The sequence below is a fragment of the Zootoca vivipara genome, chromosome 1 (genome assembly GCF_963506605.1).
Source record: "Zootoca vivipara chromosome 1, rZooViv1.1, whole genome shotgun sequence".
NCBI lineage: Eukaryota > Metazoa > Chordata > Lepidosauria > Squamata > Lacertidae > Zootoca > Zootoca vivipara.
Window position 1 is genome coordinate 3,213,481 of NC_083276.1, and position 25,680 is coordinate 3,239,160.

At 46.7% G+C, this 25,680-nt stretch overlaps 1 protein-coding gene across 3 annotated transcripts in view; it reads right to left on the reverse strand.

Annotated features, from left to right (window-relative positions):
* MAP4K5 (mitogen-activated protein kinase kinase kinase kinase 5) overlaps window positions 1-25,680 on the reverse strand; it is a 110,688-nt gene that overhangs the window by 41,985 nt on the left and 43,023 nt on the right. For all 3 annotated transcript variants that reach the window (XM_060270433.1, XM_060270470.1, XM_035098217.2), the window contains exon 3: window positions 7,909-7,966. In XM_060270433.1, coding sequence (XP_060126416.1) covers window positions 7,909-7,966 — 58 coding nt within the window. The remainder of the gene's footprint in view (window positions 1-7,908; window positions 7,967-25,680) is intronic.

Sequence of the window (25,680 nt, forward strand, 5' to 3'; positions counted from 1 at the left end):
TAATAATAATAATAATAATAATAATAATAATAATAATCCCACTCTGCATTCATCTACCATTTCTTTGGTTAAATCCTCATGAGAATCCATATTTTGTCAAAAATGCATAATTAGCTATGTATCTGACCTCAATGTACCCATATGTCTTTTTTTTTTAATCCTATAATATGCATTTCGGTTATTTTTTTTAAGCCAAAGGCTCTGCTGCGTAATTTGGGGAGGTACAAAATCTGAAGGACAATTATGTTCCGAATTCACACTGCGACCCAAAAGGTGCAGATCCAGAAGGCTGATTTGCAGCAGAATCCATGGATTCTGATTCAGATTCCACAAGCAGTGGAACTATCAACCAATTAAACTAATTTGAATTGGCTATTTGAATCAGAAAAAAATATAACCCTAAACATCACAATTTATAAAACACTGGTAGTGTGCAAGCTCTCTTACGCCTGCAGTTAATGTGTTCATCCTAGTGGGGCAGCAATAAAACTGCCAGCACATTTGCAAAAGCAAGCAGGGTCTGGTATGGTTTACACAAGGATGGGTGACCATGTGTTGAGCTTCCTACATTGCAGGGGGTTGGACTAGATGACCCTTAGGGTCCCTTCCAACTCTACAATTTCATGATTCTATGGTTCTGTGTTATCACGGGAGAACGGCTGGCTGGGAGTTGAGCTCTCTTCCTAGTCACTGGCCTCTTCATCATACGGTGCTTTTTCTCCCTTGAATTGTACACAGAACTGACATAGGAAGTTGGAAAAGAGTCGCTCTTTCCCACTTCCTCTTTCAGCTCTCTATGCTTTTCAAGGATGAATTCCCCAAGGATCGAACTTTTACCCAAATAAATCCCTTGGAAAAGGGAAATGTGTGTGTGTGCATTTTCTTGCTCTCTGTCAATGGGACAGCGAAAGTTATCTGAGGCACAGGAGTGACCAGAGTTCCTTTCATGTGCCAACTGTGCTCTGAACCCAGCATTTGTCATCCTAGCTCAAGGACTACTCAGCAACTGGCCGCAGGGTGGGGGTTGGTCAAGGTGGATGAAAAGCAGTTTGCTCAGGCAAACAAAGAGACAAAAGACTCAAGCCTGACAAATACATCCCAAAACATGTTTGCAATTATTAACAAAACAAAACAATACAGAATGCTACAACTGCTCGACGGATGCTTAAAAAATCTCCCCCTCCACCACTACTTCTCCCCCTTAAACGAATTCCACTCTACTGGTTTTCCACGTTTTATTACTTTCTCTGGCTGAAGACAAAACTGATCCTCAGAGGGCTGGGCTGGCAGCCTTGGGGGCTCAAGCGCCACAGGGACTCTGGAAAGAATGTGCTCAGGCCCCGCAAGATGGGCTGGGAGCCTCTTAGGACGCCTGAGGGCGACAGCTCTGCCTGCTGCTTTACAAGGGAATAGCCCAGTTATGCAAGGAGCCGTTCCAAGCTTCAAATTGGCCGGCAGAAAAGGCATGCACATCCTCAGGGAGAGACGAAGAACTCAGAAGAAGGTCCCTTGCAATCTGCCAAGCCTTGAAGCGCTTGGATGTGCTTTACCCATGCTCCAGCTCAGCGCAACATGAGACCTCTGGCTCTCCACCTTCAACAGGGCTCTGGCACCCACCAAGAGGAGGGGCCTCTCACACCGACATAACCACTTCAATCTGAGACACTACCTGCCTGTGCCCTGTCTTGCCAGGGTGGTATACGCCCTGCTCATCTCCCACTAGGGGTACTGCAATGCACACTATGTGGCGCAACCTTTGAAGGTGACTTGGAAACGACAACTAATCCAGAATGTGGCAGCTAGACTGGGATTGCCAGAACCATATAACACCAGTCCTAAAGGATCTTCATTGGCTCCCTGGATGTTTCCAAGCACAATTCAAAGTGCTGGTGCTGGTATAAAAATATAGCAAACGTTTGCTGGAGGTGTGGTGGTAACGATGGAAACTTATTTCATATGTGGTGGACTTGTGAAATCATTAAGAAATTTTGGAATAAAATCCATGATGAGATACAAAAAATTCTGGGGAAAAACATCCCAAAAAGACCAGAGATTTTCCTATTAAGTATAACATTTCAAAAAGATATACCATCACAATCAAAAGAAATCTTATTATATGCTCTAGCAGCGGCTCGTTTGGTTATTGCCAAAAACTGGAAAGAAAGAGAGGCCCCAAAAATCATAGACTGGCAAAAAAAAAATTGCAGGAAATGGCCGAAATGGCACAGCTAACAAATAGTTTGAGAGGGAAAGTCAAGGAAGAATTTGTTAAAAGATGGGATAGATACAAGAAATATGTTAGGAAATACACTGAAGATAAAATTACCATGATAGCGTTTGAGTGAACGGGCAAGGATATAGGTTGATTTATTAGATTTGTGGAAACTTAAAGAAATAGAATGTGAAAACATATTGAAAGTAGAAACAGTATTGATTGTATATACATTCGATAATGGACGAACAAAAACTAAGCTGCTGGCGGTAACAGGAAGTCCAGAGTTGTTCTCTTTTTCCTTTTTTTTCTTTTCCTTTTTTTTTTCTCTTTTCCGGGGTTCCCCCCTTTTTTTTCTTCCTTTTTTCTCTTTCTTTCTTTTTTTTTCTTTTCTCACTTTTTAGTTAATTGTGTATAAACGTTTTGTGATGAATAATTATTATTATGAGCTTAATTTTTATATGTTAAGCTCCCAGATATTGGGATTTGTTTCTTTTTTATTTCTTATTCTTATTTGTTACACGGAGAATGTATATAATATTGTTATTTGAGTGGAAAATAAACAAATATTATTCAGCAAAAAAACAAAAACGAAGTGCTGGTGCTGTTCTTTAAAGCCCTAAATGGCCTCAGCCCAGTATACCTGAAGGAGTGTCTCCACCCCCATCGTTCGGCCCAGACACTGAGGTCCAGCTCCGAGGGCCTTCTGGCGGTTCCCTCCCTGTGAGAATTGGGGTTACAGGGAACCAGGCAGAGGGACTTCTCAGTGGTGGCACCCTTCCCATGAAACGCCCTCCCATCTGAAAGCAGCCCTGTACAGTTTTGTTTTTGTATATTCTGCTGAAAGCCACCCAGAGAGGCTGGGGCAACTCAGTCAGATGGGTGTGATACAAAATAATAATAATAATAATAATAATAATAATAATAATAATAATAATAATAATAGCATTCTTCTCACTCATGTCCATCCCACAATTCCTCTGCCCCCAAGAATTGGACCCTTCTACCCACTTGGCTTTACTCAGCAGCACCAATCCAGCAAACAACAGGAAGCTGGTCTCCAGCTTCTCACCCATTATAAACGCAGTCCAAAGCAAGATACCAAGACAAGAGCAACCGTCAACAAGTATGGAGAGGGGGAATTGAAAACAGCTTTTGATCCCCTGCCAGGGCACAGCATCCAGTATCTTGACTGACTGGGTCCTGACCGCAGTCTTGCTGTGGCCTTCAGCTTCCCCACACCCTACCCAGGCAGACGAGGACGATATGGGGAAAGCCCCCAAACAAGTCAAAAGTCACGCAGATCACGACCTTCTGACATCCTCGTCCTTGATCAGGAGAGGGGCTCAGCGAGGGCCACCACTGATCTGTAGGTTTTGAACATAAACAACATCTGTATGTCATTTTTAGGAAAGCAGATGAGGAGCCCCCCGCCAGAACACACACAAACGGCTTTCCTGTGCACAATGGCCCCATTCAAAAGCCTATTGCCCTCAAATACAACAAGCTCAGCCAAACCCTGAAAAATGGGAATGAGCTGGAGCTTTGCATTTCTTGCCTCTATGTTTCTAAATTTTTTGGCCTCTCTTCTTCCGTGGTTTTTGAAGGGCTGAGGGCTAGCCTCATGCCTTCGTGTTTTTGGTTCTGCTTCCAGATAATCCAAGAGTGTAGTGGTTTTTTTAAAAATGTTGAGGGCTAGCTTCATGCCAAAAAGCTAGTGACACACAGCTTTCCTATTTTTACGATTCCTTCTGGGTTGTTGTTGTTTGAAATAAATAAATAAAAGTGAAGGTTCTCAGGACAGGCTGGGCATATGCACATTGAACGCACATTACTCCAGTTACATGGCACAGTGCAAAGATTCCCATTAGTCTGATTTCAGAATCAGCGTTAACAGCTGGTAACATTCAAATTCAACATCCACAGCTTAACTGGGGGTGGAGAAGGCTGCTTTTCTGGCTAGCTCTTTATGAACTGAGCACAAGCCAACACCTAGATAATTCAGGACACATGTAAAAAGGATTCAGAGCACAGCCAAATGTGTTAGCCACATAGCCCAAACAGGAACTATAGAACTGACATATTTGCATTCTTACAAAGTAATAATGGAAGCATTAGTTGCATTCTTAGTAAAGGGGACGCCATTAAGTGACATGCTCCTCCTTTGTAGGCATAAACCCCCAAATACAGCCCTTAGCACCTGCTTTTAAGATAGGCACCCAGGTAGTAGGCAGGGTGATGTGGAAAATCTCTCTCTGCCCGAGGCCTCAGAGCGGCCTTCACCAACTTGGCACCCTCCAAATGCTTTGAACTACAACCCCCATCAGACAATGTGGGGCTGAAGCAGGGGTGGCGAACCTTTGTCCCTCTATTATGGCTTCTGGGAGCTGCAGTTCAGCAACGCCGGTGGCTCCCCAGTGGTCTGACTCCACAGAAGGCAACCTTCAGAGTACGCAGAGCATTCCACAGACAGAACAGCGCTTGCAATACTTGCAACCACCCAGTAAGCAAGGACAATATTAGTATCCCTACGCTGGAGATGCAAGACTCAAGGTGGTGGTGGTGGTGGGGTTTGCTTTCCACATATTATCTGCCAAGATTCGAACCAGAGTCTTCCCATTTCATAGCTCAGTCTCTCTGCCCCAATGCTACATGGTTCGTTTCAGAGGACCTGGATCAATGTGTGAACCTGGGCAATCGTTCCCCAAAATGTTCACGGCTGCATGCTATGTAAGGCTTTGCAATGCCTCCGAGTTTCAGAAACATTTCCTCCATTTCCCACCCGATGGAGATTTTACAGTGAACAAAGTTCCTTCGAGAGCAGTGTGCCTCTTTGTTCCCCTCACCTTCTCATTGTCTATTTCATCTTGCAAGCTCCTTGGGGGCAGATACTCATTTATATGTCCCTATGAGACTCTGCAAGGAACACCTGAACATTGATGGCGCTGTGCAAATAATAAGCTGAAGGAGCATCCATCCATGTCAGCAAAACGCTGCACATTTCTTTATTTAAATACGAAGTCTTTGGGTCTGCTTGGAAGCCACAAACCCCAAAAACGGAAGTTCTGAATCCCACATGCAAGAGAGTGAGCAAAGCAGCAGCAGTCGCTGGCTTGTGCAGAAAAATAAGGCTGTCTGGCTGCAAGGGCTTCTATTTCTCACACAGTCACCACAGCTGAACCCTGCAGCAGAGAAACAGGCCCTTCAGCTCAGCCCCGGCACCAAGAGAGCAGCAACCTCTGGCTCCAAGTCAGGCCTGGAAACTTGTAAATAGCAGTGGTGGCTCAAAAGCTGAACGCAAAACCTCAAATACCAGACAGAAAAGTCAGCTTAGCAGCAGCAGGCAGAAAGATTGCAAGGAGGCAGACAAGAGAGCGTGCCTCTCTTACAGGCCTCGCTTTTATTTTGTCCCATAATCACGGAAACTTCACAAAACATTCCGGCTTCTGGCGAGGACCTTGGGAATGTCTAAGACGGAGGAAAGAAATTCAATGGGTGGCGTGGAGGAGATGTTTCTCCTGAACATTATATTTGGGAAGGGGGGCAGGAAGGTTGGTGGGCTCAGGGCAAACTGGGATGGTGAGGATTATGGTGATAATGAAATTCATTACCCATCCTTCACCAGCAGCCCCAGGCTACAACAATTTAAAGTTCAGTACTAAAAACAGTGAAAAGAAATGATAGCCGCAGGAATAGGGTGGGTCCCCTGCCTTCCCCAGATCCTTCTCTGCTCTACCGCAGCTCAGAGAGCAGGACGGCACTGCTGAAGCTCCACAAACCCAACAGAAGCTCCTCTCCTTTCTCCCTGTGTGTGGCAACTGGCTTGCACTGGTTGCCTGGGGAACCGTCCCAGCACCTGGTGACTGTGCCCCACTCACAACGGCTTAGAGGGCGGAGCCACAAGACAGCAGACTTTCCCAAATGGCGTCCAGGTGAACCCTGGGGGCATCTTGTCAAAAGGAGAAGGCCATTCATGGAAGGCAAGTTGCCCAGAAGACTGACAAGTCCAACACTATTTATTATTTGCTTAACACTTAATGTTAAGTGTCAAGAATGCTTTGATGGTGTTTCCTGCTTGGCAGGGGGTTGGACTGGATGGCCCTTGTGGTCTCTTCCAACTCTACGATTCTATGATTCTATGATTCTAATGCCCAAACAGACTTGTGGTCTTCCCTTTACAGGGGCGTTGCCTAAGGCACTAGCCTTCAATTTTTTTTCAGACTCAGGGCCCATCTTTAACCCAATCATGCATTTTGGGACCCATTTCTTCATTTTCTTTACCATATCTTTGCCTGCTGGCTAGTACAATTCACCTTAGAACAGGCTGTGACCTGGTCGTGGGGCCCAACCAGTGGTCTGAGACTACATTTCCTATTGGCCCCAATAGGAGGTTGCTGAGGCTGATGGGAGTTGTAGTTCAGCACCATCTGAAGGGCCAAAGGTTCCCCACACCTGGCCTAAGGGGCATTCTCGTTTCATTTGTTACCGAGGCAGTCCTTCTCGGCAATACTATCGCACCAGCTTCAGTGGCTGTCAACACATCTCTGAGCCCAATTCGAAGTGCTGGTTTTAAGCTTCAAATCCATAAACAGTTTGGAATGCAAGATATTTGCAGCCTGCCTGCAAACTGAGATCTGCAATGGAGGCGATTCTTGGGGGTCCACCTCCGACCTAGATCAATGAAGCTACAGCTGGCCACAAGTCGTTCTAGGACCCCTTTTGACTGAAAGGGTGGAGGAGGAAATCCTTTCAATGAGAAAGAAAGAACTAAGGAGTTGCTTTGCAGACAAAGGGTGCATCTAACGCAGCACTGTTTGCATTAGCTGAAGGAGATCCTCGCCACAGTATATAAACTGTTTACTGTGGAAAGAACTTGCTTCATCAGATGCATGAACTCTCTGAGGCTCCACGTTGTCCTTTTCCTGCAGACATGATTACTCTTATTGGGGAATTTTTATTTCTTAATACTGCTTGTTGCACAATGAATAATAAACTTATGGAATTCACTTCTGCAAGATGCACCAATGGCCTTTGGCTCACATGGCTTTGGGTTTTGTTTTTAGTTTTTAACCATGATTACTGCTGGTATAAAGCTCTTCCTAACGAGAGACCCTGCTCAAATGAAGCTGCAACTGTTACCTAGCAAAGAATAAACACCAAACAAGCAGAAGTTGTTGACTGTGCTATGAATTAAAAGCTGAAAGACCTCTCTGAGCACCTGATCTTTCGTACCTCTTTTCATAGGAATAGAATGGGTTGCAGCTACAGAGTCATGCAGTGCGACAAGAGAGGCAGGCAGAGAGAACTCAGCCAATCTGACAGCCACAAAGAGCCAGGATGGTAGAGCAAACGAACTGATCGATGTATGGTGTTATCTGAGCATGTTACTGGGTTCAGCTTCCTACTGAGCCAGCGGTCAAGACAAAACCCCTCAGTCCAACCAGCCTCATCCTGTGACACAGTATGTGGAATGGTGGAGATGGATGAGGGAGAAGCAGGTTCAAATCCCTGCCGTCCTAGCCTACTTCACAGGGCTGTTGTGGGGATAAACTGGGGTGGTAAAGGGAAAGCTACCCAGGGCACTATGGACTACGAGTGTGATAGGCAGGCTGTTAAGGAAACAAATCCATCACAAATATGTTTTTTAATAAGAAAAGAGAGAGAGAGAGAGAAAAGAAAAGAAGGGAAGAGCTCACCTGGTTCTAACTTGATAATTTTTACTGCAGCCAACTCTCCGGTGTGCACATTTCTGGCCTAGGAAAAAACAGAATAACAGCAGATTTATGCAGAGTGCAAAGGAATGTACATCAGTGTGTTAAACCAAGAGGCTTGTGTGTCAGAATGTGCATCATTTGTGGAAATTGCCACCTAGAAAGATGAAGCAGGCGGGGAAGAGCAGCCAGGTAGCAGGAAAACCTTGCAGGACACACACAGGCCCCCTCATCACTTAAATCTTTGGCAGTCAAGCCACAACTATAGCACAAGTGCATCTTAGGTTCAGTTAACGTGTGATTTCAACCACGTGCAGTTAAAGGCCGGCTGGTTAAAATTTCACAAGTTAAATGCAAGCAAGGCAGAGAGTTTAAAAGTTCTTTTTGCTCCGGGTTTTCCTGGCACAGAAAGAGCTTTTAAGCTCTCCTTCTTGCTTGTGGGGGCAAGGCCCTGTTGGCGCACTGGTGGTGGGATGCTCTTGTGAGATCTCATGAAGTTGTCCAAGTCCCCGTGAACATCCCTAATCTTCCAGAGCCAGTGCCTGGGATGCTCACATGGAGGTGGTTAGAGTACGGATTTTCATTTAAGTGTGGAGCCTTTGGAACCAAATCGGTGCGTAAGATGTGGTTGTACTGTACTCAGAACAGTGGCTACATATGCACAACCACATTATGCTCTCACTGTTATAGACCTCCCTCCATACGGTACAGAAATGGGGCTACCCATATAAAAAGCAAGGCCACTATAGAAAAGGCAAGTGAAGCAGTGATTCGTAGTGATATCCAACCTATGGAACTCCCTGCCCCATGAGGTCACAACATCTCTTTATTTATGGGTCTTGCACCATCACTTAGAAAACGTTTCCCTTCCAGCAAGATTCTGACTTTTGACCTTCCTGCTGCTCATCTCTCTTGGATGGTCTTTAGAGCCAATCCAGCTCTCTGCCGGCTTATTAGCTCGTTGGTGTGCATTTTTTAACCTGCTGCTCTGATTTTTCTGTTTTTAGTAAGTTTGCTGATATTTTCATAGAATCACAGAATTGTAGAGTTGGAAGGGATCCCGAGCGTCATCTAGTCCAACCCCCTGCAATGCAGGAATCTCATCATATGGTCTCCCATCCAATTTGAAACCACACTGGGCTCTGCTTAGCTTTGCAAATGTGCTCTCAGAGTCTTATGATGCAGAAGAGTCTTATTTCCCTACTCCCCCTGCTGCTTGCACCTTCCTGCTCTTGTCTTCCTTCTGCCCCTCTCCACATCCGAGCCTGGCCTTCTGGGTCACACCCCCACCCACCCCATCTGCATCCCACACTGCCTCCCTGACTGCTCAACAGGGTGAAAGGACGACAAGGATGACCCTAAATCCAGGAAGACAGCTGCTTCCTTCCTTGCCTGCAGGAAGCACATGATATCTGTGCCAAACCCGGGTACATTCAGTCCTTTGAAAGTGATAAGAGTGAAAAAAACAAACACAAAAAACATTACCAAAAAAAGGAAGAATAAAATTAAATAAAGGGATCGCAAGGAGCCTGCTCTACAGCTACAGATAACAGCAAAGCTACAAGCTTGGGATGGCAGATTTAGGGGACAATCCTGGGATCCCAGGGACCATAAAACAGAGCAGATCCCCCATTTGTAGGAAAATGGGGGGGCATTGAAATCAGATGGTGAGGATCAACAATCTCCCCCTCCAGCCGTATATTCTGTCCTCCGGGTGTGAGCTCTCTACCTGCCCCTTTTTGGATTGCTCACCTCACCACTGATACTAAAACATTCTCCCTCAATTTGTCCACTGACTTGCCTGCCTTTAGCATCCATTACTGTTTGCAGAATATACTGTAGTGGGTCCAGGATAGATGGAGCCATGGTCCTTTCAAGCATTAGAAAGACAGTGCACATGCCGTATTATTGTTATTGTTATTATTGTTACTCCTCCTCCTCCTCCTCCTCCTCCTCCTCCTATTTACACCTATATCTCTCCTTTTTCTCCCAAGAGCTCGGAGTGGCATACATGGTTCTCCGCCTCCTCATTTAATCCCCACAAACAATCCTGTGAAGGGGGTTAGGCCAAGGGGCAGTGACTGGTCCAAGGTCACCCAGTGAGCTTCATGGTTGAGTGGGGATTTGAACCCTGGTCTCCCAAGTCCTAGCCTGACACTATACCACACTGGCTATCAGCACAAGACACCCCATTCCTTTTTGCCAGGCAACCTATACAACCTGGATCCACCAGCCCAAATAGTTTGGCGAGCCCCTGCTAGACCATAGTGTGTGTCTGCTGGCCTTGGCCAATCAGAAGTTGTGCAGTCCTGCCCAGGAGCATTGCAGCATCTCCAGCTTAGCTTGCAGCTGGATTCCATTTCCTCCCTTCTGATTTAAATTATATACAGTCGTACCTTGGTTCTTGAATGTAACCCGTTCCGCAAGTCTGTTCGACTTCCGAAAACATTCAAAAATCAAGGCGAGGCTTCCAATTGGTTGCAGGAGCTTCCTGCATTCAATCGGAAGCTGCGTTGGACGTTCGGGTTCCAAAGAATGTTAAAAAACTGGAACACTTACTTCCGGGTTTTCGGCATTTGGGAGCCAAAATGTTCGAGTACCAAGGCGTTCGAGAACCAAGGTATGACTGTAGATGCAAACCCAGCTTCAGTCTTCTGAATAAATGAGGCACATTTACACAGCTGCCCATTTTGCTTAATTCTTCTGCTGGCTTGCACCTCTCTTTGCCCCTCCTCCCATCACCTTCCTTCAGCCCCCTATGACTACAATTCTCTGCTTCTAGAGACCCTCTGCCCCCCTGCCTGTTTCTGTGCCCTCCATTTTCAGGATAGAATACATAATAAATTGGTTTGCATTTTTTCTGATGGTTGCCACCTGTCTGTCTCAGGAGACAATATGGAAGAGTGTGACTTCGGGGGTAAAGTCAAACCGCTGGAGAGTTACAGCACCTGCTGTGGCTGTAAATACCAATTCTGTGTTCAGAATTTGTTTTTTCCTTAGAGGAGAAGCAAAGTTATGGGTGGCCTTGTTTCCTCTGTAGCTCACACATCTTCACAAAACCAAGAGGACTATGAACTTGCCACTCTTTCGTCCCACCTTTGCTTACTTAAAGATTGAGACGCAAGGCTGCTTTCGGAACGCAGACTCCAAGCAAGCGTCAAGTCGGCTGGGCAGTGAGCAGAAGCCTCGTGCCCTCTAGCTACCAAGGGGGCGCTTGGGTCAAGCCACTCAACAGCACACAGCCAAGGGAGAAGGGGGCGCTGCTGCCATGCCAAGACCAAGCACATTTCCAAAGTCTGGAGGGCCACACACAGGTTCCCTGTGCCTGCCCTACATCCTCATTTTACCCCCCCCCCCTTCTGGTGGAGCACCTGCTTTTGTGGACAGAAGGTGCCAGGTTCCATTCCCAGTATCTCCAGGTAAGGCTGGGAGAGGTCCCTGTCTGAAATCCCGGAGAGCCACTGCCAGTCAGTGTGGGCAATACCAAGCTAGATGGACCATATGACCTTACTCAATATAAGCCCACTTTCTGCATTCCTTAAGTCCCCAGAGACCAACTTGGGACTTACTGGCTCTCCTCGCAATAAGAAATGAAATCATTCTGGAGGTTATTTTAAGGATCCGGCAACATTTTTATTGGTGGCTGCTAGGGTGGAATTTGCAGCTCAATTAGGGCTTACGATACAAAACTGTTTCACCAGAGTCTGGGAAACGGTGTTACCGGAGAGGTTAGCTCAGCATAGCAGGGTGGTTAGAGGTCAGGTTAAGAAGGCAAGCTTTTGAGAGGACTTGGTTTATGTTTCTCGCTTATGTTAATAAGTTTGCCACCTTAACTGAACTGCCTGTGACACATGTACTATTACGGAGAGATCTGATTCCTAGATAAGATGTAACTCTGTGTGGCACTGTAACTTCGTTTTGTGAAAGATAATCTGCACTCTGATTTTTGTACTGTTTATTTTTTTCTTTCCTGTACACTGAGAATCAATAAAATGCATGCTTAAAAAAGGAAACCTGCTCTAACCAGTATTAGAAACTCAAATATATAATCTAACTTCCAAACAGCACCTTAAACCTTGGAGATTTTTTGTTGTTGTTTTTCATTTCATTTCTGTAACGCTTTATATTTTAAAGAACAAATCTCAAAGCAGTTTACAACACATTAAAACAACAACACTCCAGAATAAAACAAATCCAAGCTTCAAATGAAATAGTTCAGATCCTTCTCTAAGTGAAATTTTGCTTTCCTTAGGCGCCAACCTGGCTTCCAGAGCTCTCCACGTGGTCACAACAGGGCCTGTGCCAACCGCAAAACTTGCCTGGCGCCTAGCTAGTTTCTAACACTGACTCTAGCTCTGCAAAGACCCTCCTGTGTTGAAACATCTCAACGAGGATCTCCCAAGGCTTGCCCAAAACAGTTTGGCAGGCTGGAGGCTCCCTACTGCTGGCACACACCCCTCCAGAGTAGTGCCCACTCCCAGCCCTGGCCAAAATCTGGCCTGTGGCGCCTTCCGCTCCCTCCCCCTGCCCTGCACAGCCACCGAGCTACAAGGCCCAGTGCGAAGGCACAGAGTAAACAGCTTGGTGCTGACCACCCCTGGAACTATTTCCAAGATGCAATCATTCACCACCCACTGGTATTCCCTTACTCATCTGGGCGTTTGGTGCCCACAAGTTAAGCAAATATGAATCCAGCGCCGGCTGCCAGGGGAAGAAAGGGGAGCCCCAGCAGCCTTTGGAGCTGTAGTTCTTTTCATTTTTAAAGCTCTTCCAGAGGCCATTGTGGATTCTGTGCCCCAACCACCCCAGCTGGAGCTCGGAGAGGCAGAGCCGTGACAGGCTCCATTATTGTCATCGTGGAGGGCGTTTGGGCTTTTCAGAAAACACAGCCAAAACAGAGACTTTACAGACTTTACAACCGTTAAAGGGATCTCTCTCTTGGAACTGGCACCCCTGCTCCTTTTCAAGGGAAGAAACAACAACAGCAGGAACAGCAACAACACACACACACGTGGGAAGGGGAACAGAAAAAAAGGCGAACAGAAAAAAAACCAGACAATTATTTTGCTTCTCTTCCCCCAAACCACAAATATATATTTCAAGATTATGGTGGGGGCTGATGCGCACTCAGGTCCTGCTTGTGGGTTTCATACAGGGTTAAACTATAGTTAAATGCATGAACGTAAGAAAAGCCTGCTGGATCAGGCCAATGGCCCACCTGGTCCAGCATCCTGTTCTCACAGTGGCTGACCAGATGCCTCAATGGGAAACCTGCAAGCAGGATTTCAGTACAGTGGTACCTCGGTTTAAGTACACAATTGGTTCCGGAAGTCTGTACTTAACCTGAAGCGAACTTTCCCATTGAAAGTAATGGAAAGTGGATTGATCCATTCCAGACGGTCCGTGGAGTACTTAAACTGAAGCGTACTTAACCTGAAGCGAACTTTCCCATTGAAAGTAATGGAAAGTGGATTGATCCATTCCAGACGGTCCGTGGAGTACTTAAACTGAAGCGTACTTAACCTGAAGCGAACTTTCCCATTGAAAGTAATGGAAAGTGGATTAATCCGTTCCAGACAGGTCCGTGAAGTACTTAAACTGAAAGTACTCAAACCGAAGCGTACTTAAACCGAGGTATGACTGTACAAGAGAACTTTCTCCCCTCCTGTTGTCTCCAGCAACTTGGATTCAGAAGGATTGCTGCCTCCAACCGTGGAGGCAGAGCACGGTCCTTAAATGGCCTCGGCCTAGTATACCCGAAGGAGCGTCTCCACCCCCATCGTTCAGCCCGGACACTGAGGTCCAGCTCCGAGGGCCTTCTGGAAGTTCCCTCACTGTGTGAAGTGAGGCTATAGGGAACCAGGCAGAGGGCCTTCTTAGTAGTCATACCCACCTTCCCAACAGATGTCAAGGCGATAAATAACTACCGGTATACAACTTTTAGAAGACACCTGAAGGTACCCAGTCAGATGGGTGGGAATTCAAATAATAAAATCATCCTCATCTATGGCTATGGAATTTACTCTGGCAAGGAGGGCTTCAAAAGAGGATTTAGGCAGATTCATGGAGGATTAGGCTCCTAATGGTTACTAGGCACAATGCCCTAGTATGACTACGCAGGTGGTCCCAGGTTCTATTTATTTATGTATTTATTGGAAATACGTATATATGCTTTTCCTGTCACAGACCAAATTAATTTACAGAAGAAGCGAAAAAGCTTTTTTTTTAAAAAAAAGAAACTAAAATAGCATATGTAGCAAGTAACAACAATTTTAAAATAGCAGTCATAAAAATATAGTAAGGTATCTGTAGGAGTCATTCAAATAGAAGAGGGCAAATGCAATTCAATTATGACCTTAAGGAGAGCCCTGGTGGATTAGTCCAAGGGCATAATCCTGTCAGCATTGGCATCACAAAGGGGGGGGGGGTGCGCCCCGGGTGCCATGTCTGGGAAGGGAGACAAAAAGGCACCCCACTGCCCCTGGGCACGGCAGCACAAGCAGCCATCGCACCGCCGCAGCCACATGTGGAGGATCCTCCATTAACGGCTGCAGCAGCGAGCAGAGGATCCTGCCACTGTCCATACAGCGCTCAAGCGGCACCAGCGGCAAACCGCTATCACTACATACGGCGCATGCGTCGTACGTAGCGGTGCCATGCATGCACAGCCAGCGGTTTGCCCCGCCCCGGGTGTCGGTTAGCCGTCCTTCACCCCTTCCTGTCAGGACCTGTTTCCCATAGAGGGCAAACCCGCGAACAGGACCAGGGCACAACAGCAGCTCTGTCCCCATTTGTGCTCCCCAGGAACTGGTATCCACGGGCGTTAAAACAAAACAAAAACCCTCACCAAACAGAAATGCATGCTGTCCCCACCTCCAGCCCCACCCAAAAGGGATGAGTCTCTACGTTGCATGTTGGAGAGCTTGATTAAAAAAAAAGCCTGGTAACCTCTGATCTTTTGCACTTTGGGTGTAAGACATAATAATGATTTATTTTAATGTTCACACACTCAGGTACAGAAATTCCTGTGCAGGTGCCCAGAATGGGAAATGGTAGTGGAAGACAGTGAGTGAAGGGAGGCAGCAGAGGGCACAGCACCGGAACATTCTTGCAAGCGCCACCACCAGTGTGGATGGGAAACATGGGGAAACCTATGAAAAATGTGTAGAAATCATTGGTGACCTACTGCAAACCACCCCAAGATCTGCCAGCAGATTCAGATCCAACTTCTCCCCACCGTTGCTCTGGAGCTGCAGTCCAGAATTCTGTTTAAGAAGGCACAGAAGAACAGGAACCAAATTCTTGACCTTCTGCAAGATTTGCACACTACCCAAACAGGTTTGTCTTCTTGAGTTAATGACAGCAAACAAACAAAAAACCCCATCTAAACCATAAGAGACTTTCAGGGTGGTGCAAATTCCAACTGAAGGTTAGCGAGAGGGAGAGAAAGAAACACTTCCGTCCTGCCTTTCAGCCCAACCAGGAGCTCCCCAGGTGACTCACAGAATAACTGCTAAAACTGACATGAAATACGAATCAATAACAAAAGACAAAACTTTAAAAAATGAAAAATGAAACCAAGCGGAAGTACAAAATCCTAGAACACAGCTAGTTCAACTTGGCAAAGGAGAATGAAGCCAGCCATGTGGGAAGAGGGTGAGGAACAGAACAGGCTCTGCTTTGGGGGACCATCAACAATTCATCTAGCAGTTCCAGAAGTTCAGATCTCCAGCAGATACAGCCAGATGGCTGGGCATGTCTAGACAAGGCAGATTTTTCTCCTCCGAACCATTCCTATCCTACACAGTGCTATTTCCTACATTTCTTCCCAAACGCTGTCTTCCGGCCCACCGTTTGTTGCACTAGTCTAGCACAATCTATGAGGTACGAAGCTGCCTTCGCACCACACCAAACCCCCTAGCCCAGCAGAAGCCCCTTCTGACTGCCAGCAGCTCCCCAGGGTCTTCATCACCTGCAGCCTGGCCCTTTTAACTGGAAGGTGCCATGTATCAAACCCGGGACCTTCCACACGCAAAGCACCCAACACAGTGCACAGAGGTGCTCCACCAGAATGCAGACTGCAAAACCTTTGGGGTTTGCCTTTTTCCAACGTACAATTCCAGCACTTGCAAGGCCAGCTGAAAACAGCACAACACACCAGGCCAGGAAGGAGAGGAAGGCAGAGCAGGGGAGAGAGAGAGAGAAGTTGCATATATCAACTGGCTCCAGGCAGCACAACCCTTCTCAGGTGACATTCAGTTTACAGAGACAAGCCATATTTGGAAAGGAAGACATCCAGCTCCTGCCTTGGGTTGAGGTTGAGTGGCGGGACCGAGCCCTGGGTACCTCAAAATTGGAGGCCTGGACAACAAAGCCTGCTGAGCTACCAAAGACGATGGGCTGACACACATGGGATATTTTTCACCCTCCACACCAGCCTTCCCCAACCGCAGACCCTCCGTCTCCCATCCACCCCAGAAAAAAAAACGGTTGGGGTGGGAAGGGAAAATAACACACCATTTGATCCCTGTAGAACTGCTTAAGGTTTCTGGAGTGGAGGGCAGATAGATCTGAGCCACAGGAGAAGGGTCATAGCTCAATGGTAGGGCATCCGCTTGGAATGCAGAAGGTCCTAGGTTCAATCCAGGGAGGGCTGGCAATATCCACCATCTGGAAACTGGAGAGCTGCTGCCGGCCCATGCAGACAAGACTGAGCTAGATGGGCCAAATGGTTTGACTCAGAATAGAGCAGCTTCCTGAGTTCCTCTGAGCCATGGAGCCAGTAAAAATACTTACTGGCCAGCTTTCTGGACGGAAGAGATCTTCGGCAGAATCTCATGCTGAAATCAATGGGAGCTGGTTGAAAGGAGGAGAGGGGAACTTCCCAGGGGATCTCACCTAGGAATAGGGAAAGTTGGGGCAGAATGCCATCTGGTCTGCAGTGTAATGTGAGCCTATCTAATTTGCACTTCCCCAAACAGTAAAGCAAACGGAAATGCGGCTCTCTTTTGAATGAAACTTGCACTTCCCCAAATTCAGTGATGCCATTCTTGAAGTGAAAAGCTTATACAGAAATGTGTCCATTAGGAGGAAGTATGTAGAAAATGCATTTATTGCAGGAAACAACACACAGAAATGTGCTGGAGAAACTGCTTGCATAATTCCATGTATTAAGGCAAAACTACGGTATATCTAAAAATGTGTGTATTAGGAGACATGTGCAATTAAAATGCTAAGAAATTCTCATTAAAAATATAGCAAACTAATGCAGCAATGTGGAAAACTGAATTGAAGAAAAGAAAACTGAGAAACAGACTTCTCCATCTCTAATTGTACCCCATACAAATTAACTGGGGGAGGGGGAGCACACCAAAATGCATCGACTGGTCCTGGGATTTCCTCTTTTCTTTAGCAAGACCTAATTCTGCAGCCTTGAGCAAAGTCTCTGTCTCCCTCTCCCCCAACCCCTGCAGCTCCCTGCCTACAGAACAGGAGCGATGGAGACATAGCATGCAAGGCTGTTGCAAGGATGGAGACGGCCAATGTAAGGCACTGAGCCACTTAAGTGTGTCAGGTGTGGGATTAGTAGGGATTCTACACTTTCAGCATGACAAAGCAACAGCCTTTAAGCCCTACATTGAGAAGTGTATGGGTTGAAGCTGAACCTTTTTCCTGAGAAGCTCAAGGAGAGTCGGTGACCTGACCACATGAAGCTGAATCAGAACAACAGTTCAGCACAACTTACTCTGCCCAATAGCAGCTCTAGGAGGGATTTGGCTGAGATGTTTCCCAGCCCCACTAGCAGAGATGCTAGAAACTAAGCCTAGGACACCCCCATATCCATTTACAAAGCAGGTGCGCTACCTAGTGAGAGAGGGTCCCACCTTGGTCTCCGTTGACCCCACTTTGCCACATCCAAGCCCAGCTAACGCACCACACCGTCTCTTTTATGGCATTGCAATTTTTCAAAAGTCATGACTGACTTTGTGCAGAAGCCCTTGATGGGAGTCTTATTTTGCCCTCTGGCAAAATAATCAGGTAGCTCCTGACCTAGTTGCCACCTAATAAGCTGCAGGCCTCAACAGGTAGTTTGTTGACGTCAAGAGCTGTGCAGAGTAGAAAAAGGCTTTATCTTTCTGAGACCTGCAGGGGCCAATGCCCAAATCCAGCAATTTGAATTCAGGTCCCTTACATAACTGCCTGCTGGGCATGGCTGGTGCAAGAGGAACAAGTTTGGCAGCAAAGCCCGGTGGCTAATGAGCATTAGATGATTAACAGAACTGAGCTCTCCCACCCACTCTAAGCCAGGGTTTCCAGATGTGTTGGGCTGCAACTTCCACCAGCCCGAGGCTGAGGAGAGTTGGCCAATGGGAGTTGTGTTCCAACGGCATTTGGTTGGGGAAGGCTGCCCTCGGCTGTAGCTGTGTTGCAGGGCTTTAATAAGCTGGTTGCCTCTGATGATGAAGAAACTTTTAAAGGGTTCACACACATGACTGACACAGGTACATGTGTTGGCTTAGTCCTTTTTTGTGAGCTAAAACTTATTTGTGGGGTTATCTTATGCGACAGGGTGAGCTCCCGTTGCTCAGTCCCAGCTCCTGCCAACCTAGCAGTTTGAAAGCATGCAGTGCAAGTAGATAAATAGGTACCACTCTGGTGGGAAGGTAAACAGCGTTTCCATGCATAGCTGCCAAGTTTTCCCTTTTCTCGCGAGGAAGCCTATTCAGCATAAGGGAAAATCCCTGTAAAAAAGGGATAACTTGGCAGCTATGTTTCCATGTGCTGCTTTGGTTCGCCAGAAGCGGCTTAGTCATGCTGACCACATGACCCGGAAGCTGTACGCTGGGTCCCTCAGCCTATAGATGAGCACTGCAACCCCAGAGTCGTCCGTGACTGGACCTAACAGTCAGGGGTCCCTTTACCCTTTACCTTTCCTTATGCCTGTAAGATTGCACATTTTGCCAGGAAGGTAAGTGGGAAAGTGTAAATTTCTACTACAATCTGATAAAAAAGGCAAGATTATTCCCAAGCAGAAATGTTCCCTATGCTCACTTCTCTCGTCTAAGCTTCCATCTTTCTCGTTCTTACCATCTTCCAATGGCTGCTCTTTTCCCTCACTTTCCTCTTCCTTTCTGAGCACATTTGCTTTCATGGGGTGAGCTGGGGTCATGGAAAGACCCCAATGTGGAGGAGGGAGTGGTGACTTCCCACCCTGTGAGGGATGATAGTTGCACTGTGGCACACAAAAATGTTTCAAGAGGACAGAAAGCTGCAGAGTTGCCAACTTTGCACATACCATGCCACTGCCATGTGCATACAGCACTGAAATGCTTGGAGCGAACCCAAAGCCATTATGCAACAGGTGCTTAGTCAAACGCCAGAGAATTGTACCCGACTGCTGCCTCAGCTCCACCCAGCAGTAGCCCCTTTGTATAGCTTTTCACCAATATGATTGCACAAACACTGTTGTGCACTGCAGCAGGGCAACTAATACCCAGTGTGAAACACCTAGATTTCAGTTCCAATTAGCCAAATAAACAAATTAAAACAACCACCACGTATCTTCAAGTTGGCCTTGCAAATAAGTCTACAAATGATACTAGCCCACAAGGGGGCTTCTGTCTTTCTGCCCCCTGCCCCACTGCACACATATTTAATTGTGTGAGTCCTAAAAGAGGGTGGGTGGGAAGCAATATTTATTTGGCTGATTAAACAATCTATGGCCGTTTTAAACTGTGGGGGCGTATTGTTTTTGTTACATATTTTTATGTTTTTATATTGTAAACTGCCCTGTCATCCTTGGATGAAGGGTGGGATAGATAATAATAATAATAATAATAATAATAATAATAATAATAATAATGGTATTCTACTAAGTTGCTCTGTCAGGGCAAGGATTACCACTTGCGCAAGGGGACTTTCTCCCTTCTCGCCCTCCCCCAATCTGCTCCAGAGAGTTGGGGAACCCCTAGAACAGATTTAGTGGGCACACAAAGGGTAGGGGGTATAGGTTCTGTTGCACAAGTGGAACAGATACAAATATACTATGCCGTTCTCAGCAGCCTGGTTACCAAAATATAAACTGCATATGTATGGTGTTTTTTTTAAAAGAGCCCAATGGAGAAGAATTCTTTCTTCTAACTTTTCCATATTGAGCCTGACAACCACCGGGCCTTTCTGTTAAGTATCTTAAATGCAGGCAAACTCCTGGCTCTGACAGCCAGAGGGAACAAAAACAAATCTAGGTCTCTGGCCTAGCCATCCAGAAATGATTCGAAAAATCCTAGCAGCTTAGCCAAAATGTAACATGAAAAGAAGGTATCTTCTGATTTAACACTAACGACTAGCAGCCCTCCAGATCCAGCAAGCAAGCAGGATTTGACTCTTGAACTGTCTGACTAGCAGCCATTAAGACATTTCAGGAGTGGCAGACACATAGAATCATAAAATTGTAGAGTTGGAAGGGACCCCGAGGGTCATCTAGTCCAACCCCCTACAGTGCAAGACTGACACCTAGTACTCCCGCCTGCTAATCCATGGTTAAGCAGCACACTTCTTCTCCCAGCCTTTCCCTCTTTGGAGCACAAATTAACCTCCTTGGTCTTCCCCATGGTGAGCATTGCACTGTTAATTGCGCATAAGGCTAACTAGGTTCCCCCTTAACCAGGGTTGTTAACAAGCATCTTACCCTAGTTAGCCCTAACCTTGGTTAAAGTGACACATGAATTCTTGCTAGAGGGGGGATTTGAAGAATGGGCTTCTTGACTCCTAGCTCAGCCTCCCAACCAATACCGTGTGCACCAGCTTTCTATCTGCTTCTTCAATCAATTTATTCTGCCCCTGCTTGATATGTACAGGCAGGGGCCACTGAACTGCAAAGCATTCAGGTCTGGCCACACTTGGGTGGTGCATGTCCTGATCAACCCCACCAACACACTGCTGCACAAGTCATTTTGCAGGGCTCACTTTCTGGCTTAACTCTGCAGCCATGAGGGCTAGAAGCTTACTTCCTACACAAAGTCTAGTACATCAAGAGCAACCTCCTCTAGTGATGCTGCCATGGGAATATCAGCTGGAGCAGATAGCACAGACAGTGCTTGCTAGCCAGTTCTGAGATCAAAAGACTATCTGCCAGCCCACAAAATACTACATGCCGGCAGATTGGGGGGGGGGGCACCTGATTATTCTTAGCTACACTTATGCACCAGCAAAAAGGGTTGTGCAATGCATCACATATTCACACCCACTCTCGGCATTTGATTATTACACGGTTGAGTAACTGAGGCTTGGAGAAGCCTGCAGGCACCTAGTGAGGCCTCTGCCTGAACTGGGATGGCAACCCAGAGTCACACCGAGCTCTCAGCCCCCTGGCTCTGCTCCAGGGAAGACTACGCAGATAGCCAGTGTGGGACTGAACTCCACAGTGGACATGAATTTCCTCGTCCAACAGTGACCGGCAGCATGTGTTACCTCTGCAACTAGAAGGGCTAAAAACCTGATTTAAAACCTAATCCAGCCCAACCCAACACCAAACCATCAACTGAATTCCTTAGGAAGCAGAATTCTGTGCTCAGTGCCAGATTCAGAGGATCGCGATGACAAGCAGCACCCCACACATCATGTTCAGTTATATTAGGTCCAGAAAAGGTGCTTGTCCGGCTCTCTGTTCAAAAGCAACCGGTATTTAAGGCTCAGGCTCGGAGTGGTCATCAAAATTAGCCAGAACTCAAACCAGAAGTAATAATAATAGTAATAGTAATAATTTATTATTTATACCCCGCCCATTTAGCTGGGTTAGGTTAGTTGTTTATTTCTTTGACATCTGATGGGAGGGTGTTCCACAGGGCAGGCGCCATGCCCGGTTCCCTATAACTTCGCTTCTCACAGTGAGGGAACCACCAGAAGGCCCTCGGCGCTGGACCTCAGTGTCCGGGTTGAATGATGGGGTGGAGATGCTCCTTCAGGTATAATGGGCCGAGGCCCTCTAGGGCTTTAAAGGTCGGCACCAACACCTTGAATTGTGCTCGGAAACGTACTGGGAGCCTCTTGGCCCAATGCTGAGTTACTCAACAGATACTATAAGCCCACTGGCTACCTCCATTATGATACACAGCAGGCATAGGCAAACTTGGCCCTCCAGATGTTTTGAGACTACAACTCCCATCATCCCTAGCTAACAGGACCAATGGTCAGGTATGGTGGGAATTGTTGTCCCAAAACAACTGGAGGGCCGAGTTTGCCTATGCCTGATACACAGCCTCTGGATACCAGTTACTGGGGAACATAAGCGAACACAAACTGGATACTAATTGCCGGGATCCACGGGGGGGGGGGGGGAGGGCTGTTGCGCTCAGGTCTTGCTTGTGCTCTTCCCACAGGGAATCTGATTGGCTAACATGCCAACAGGATGCTGGACTAAAAGGGCAACTGATCTGATGCAGCTGCAGGATTCTTCTTAGTACTGAAAGGGACTGGCAAGAAGGCATGGATTTCCTTGCTCCTGGAGTCTGGAGTTCAAACAACAACCTCCTGACTCTCAATTGTGTGGACAAGCTCAAGCCTGATGCCCCTCACCTAAACTCTACCCAGTAACCCAAGAGAGAGCTAGTACAATGATAAAAGAAAGGCATTAAGATGAGTGTGTGACATGGTTTTCCAGAGTAAAGTCTCTAATCACAGACGACAGGTTGGCTGTGCAGTCAGGGGGGAGACTAAGCAGCTAAGACAGCTCCCGTCATGTTAGATGTTTGGTGGGAAGTGCTTCTCCCTTCTCTGAACAGCTATGATCTTCTTGCGGGGTGGGGGAATGATTTTACTTTCAGGGCCAGCAAATCTGGACTGTTTCCCTGCTCCTAGTAAGAATCCCACCTGCCTTTTGTAGTAAAAATGCGCCCAGAAACAAGCTATGCAGGGACCAAGTTGGATCTATAAACCACAGCTTCCCACCCTTTATTTTGATCGCCAATCCCATTCCTCCTCCCCCCTCCACAGGCTATCAGTTGCCCTACCTCTTTCCCTGACTGATTTTCCGTAACTATTTCGATCAGGGGTCAGACCCTGTCTTGGCACGGAGGCTGACTTAGTCATCCTGCTTGATATCCTTTGTCAGGAGGAAATCAGGGCGAGAGTGTCCCTGTTAATTCTTCTTGATCTCTCTGCAGCTTTTGATACCATCGGCCACAGCATTCTCTCGGAGTGACAGTTCAAATTAGGGATGGGCAGCGTTGCTTTGTGGTGGTTTCAGTCCTACTTGGATGGCTGTCTCCAAAGGGTAGTGCAGAGGGAGGGTGTTCAGGACCATTGAGCTCTCCGTGTTGAGTGCTGCAGAATTCGATGTTATCCCTCGTGCCGTTCAATGGCGTGCATTGTCAGGGCAAAGGCTCTAGCTCCTACCCCAGTGGAGGATGTCCCTGAGTCTGAAACCTCAGAGAACCACTGCCACTGACTAGATGGGAGAATGGTCTGACTCAGTAGAAGGCAGCTTCCAGTGTTCCCATATGCTGATGATATGCAGTCCTATTCAGTAAGAGCTGTTCGGCAGTGGAATTTGCTGCCAAGGAGTGTGGTGGAGTCTCCTTCTTTGGAGGTCTTTAAGCAGAGGCTTGACAGCCATCTGTCAGGAATGCTTTGATGGTGTTTCCTGCTTGGCAGGGGGTTGGACTGGATGGCCCTTGTGGTCTCTTCCAACTCTAGGATTCTATGATTTCTCCTTTACATCTGCAGGTGTGGCAGTGGATGCTGTAGAACAGGGATGCCCAACTTCTGAGAAACTGCAATCTACTCCCACTAAAAAAAACACTGGCAGTGTATTGACCAGTAGTTGAGCTTTTTTGGGGGGGTCGGGGTCCTGCGATTGACCAGCTGTAGAACAATGGCTGGTCCCGGTAAAGAATGGATGAGACCCGATAAATGGAAGCTTAATCCAGGTAAAATCAAGGCACTGTTAGTGGGTGGTTCCCTGGACTGGATGGGCAGGGTTCAGACTGTTCTGGGTGGCACTACCTTCCCTCTGAAGCAGCAGGTGCCTAGCATGGGGTTACTTCCAGATCCATCACTGTCACATGAGGCTCAGGTGGCACAGAGTGTTTTCCATCAGCTTCGGCTGGTGGCCCAGCTATGCCCCTGGCCGGATAGGGACAGCCTAACTTAGGTTATCTATGCTCTGGTCACCTCTAGGTTATACATTGCATTTGAAGACTCTTCAGAAACTGCAGCTGGTGCAAACTTCAGTGGCCAGATCGCTGGCTAAGGCAAGTAGACCTGAGCTTATAAGCACCAATCTTGGCACAACTGGATGTGCTACCAATTTGTTTCTAGGCACAATTCAAAGTGCTGGTTTGGAGGCTCAGGGCCGCCAACATCTTCAAGGAATGCTTCTCCCCACATGAACCAACCCTGGCACTGTGGTCATCAACTGAGGCCCTTTTTCTGTGTGCCCTCCCCAAGGGAGATCTGGAAGGTGGTGGCACAGGAATGCGCCTTTTCCGTGGTAGGTTCCTCAGGGAAGCATGCTTGGAGCCATTACTGTCTGTTTTTAGGTGGCCAGGCAAAAACAACTTTGCTTACCCAGGCCTTTGGTTTTTCATTGGGAGGACAAGTAGTTCTATTCGTGCTCACCCTTTTAAGTAGATGGGAAAGTTTAGCTCCCTTTATGTTTTTAGATGAGCCTTGTGCCGGTGTTTTCATATTTGGTGTTACTATGTTTCATTATTTCTATTTTTATCAATTCAGATACTTTGAGACACTTTGGTGTGCAGCTCAACAAATGCATATAATAAATAATAAAACTGGGGCTGTCCCAGGCACCTCCTCTGGGAATAGCAGCAGGGACACAATAACAGAATTCAGCCTCTGAAGGCCAGCCTTGGTTTAAACCAGAAGACCTTTGCTCCCTTCCAAATCAAGGTTCTAGGGGCTTAAAAGATGAAGGGAGGATTTTAGAACCAGCCAAGATGACTATCTCCCTGCAAACTGAACGTATGCAGGGTCAAATCCAAAAAAGCTTTCAGAACACATTCTCTGCAACAAAGAGGCTCCTTTCACACTTTGAGAGTGTGATGGCTCAGCACCAAGACACCTGCACTGAAAATACATTCCTCAATAATTTCCGATGCCTCAGCCTGATTTGATTCCCAGAAAACACAGGACGCGATTAACATATGGAGAAACATATCTTTGGGAGGGGAGGCATGGCACTCAAACCCATCCATAAACCACACCACCTCCTCAGCCTACATTTGAATACAGGAGCAGGGGAAATGAATTAAAAAATACTTTGCATTTCGCAGGTGATCTTCAAATACTGGGACACAGAAATCTGTCCCCAGAGTCAGGCCACCTAGCTCAAAACAGACCACAGACTAGCAGCATCTCTCCAGTTTTTCAGGTATGGAACCCTCCCAGCCAGGGTTTGAAATTACCAGTAGCAATGTGCCATTTGCTAGCAAGATTCTCCATTTGCAAGCACTTCAAAAAGTCTGGATGCTTTTTTTTTTTTTTTTTTGCTCCTGGCCGACACTCAAGGATTACCGAAATGTATTGCTTTGAAGCTTCAAAATATATGTTAAGGATAGACAATATGTTAAGGAGTTTTAACAATAAAGAGTAGAATGTTTTGAAAACCGAAGTTTGGTACCAATATTTTAATTGTTAACACCAAATTAAACATGTATTTCTGTTAAAAAAATATGGTATTAACAGTTTGTCACTTATGTGAATTGCGTATTAGTTCATTCCATAGCTGCCAAGTTATCCCTT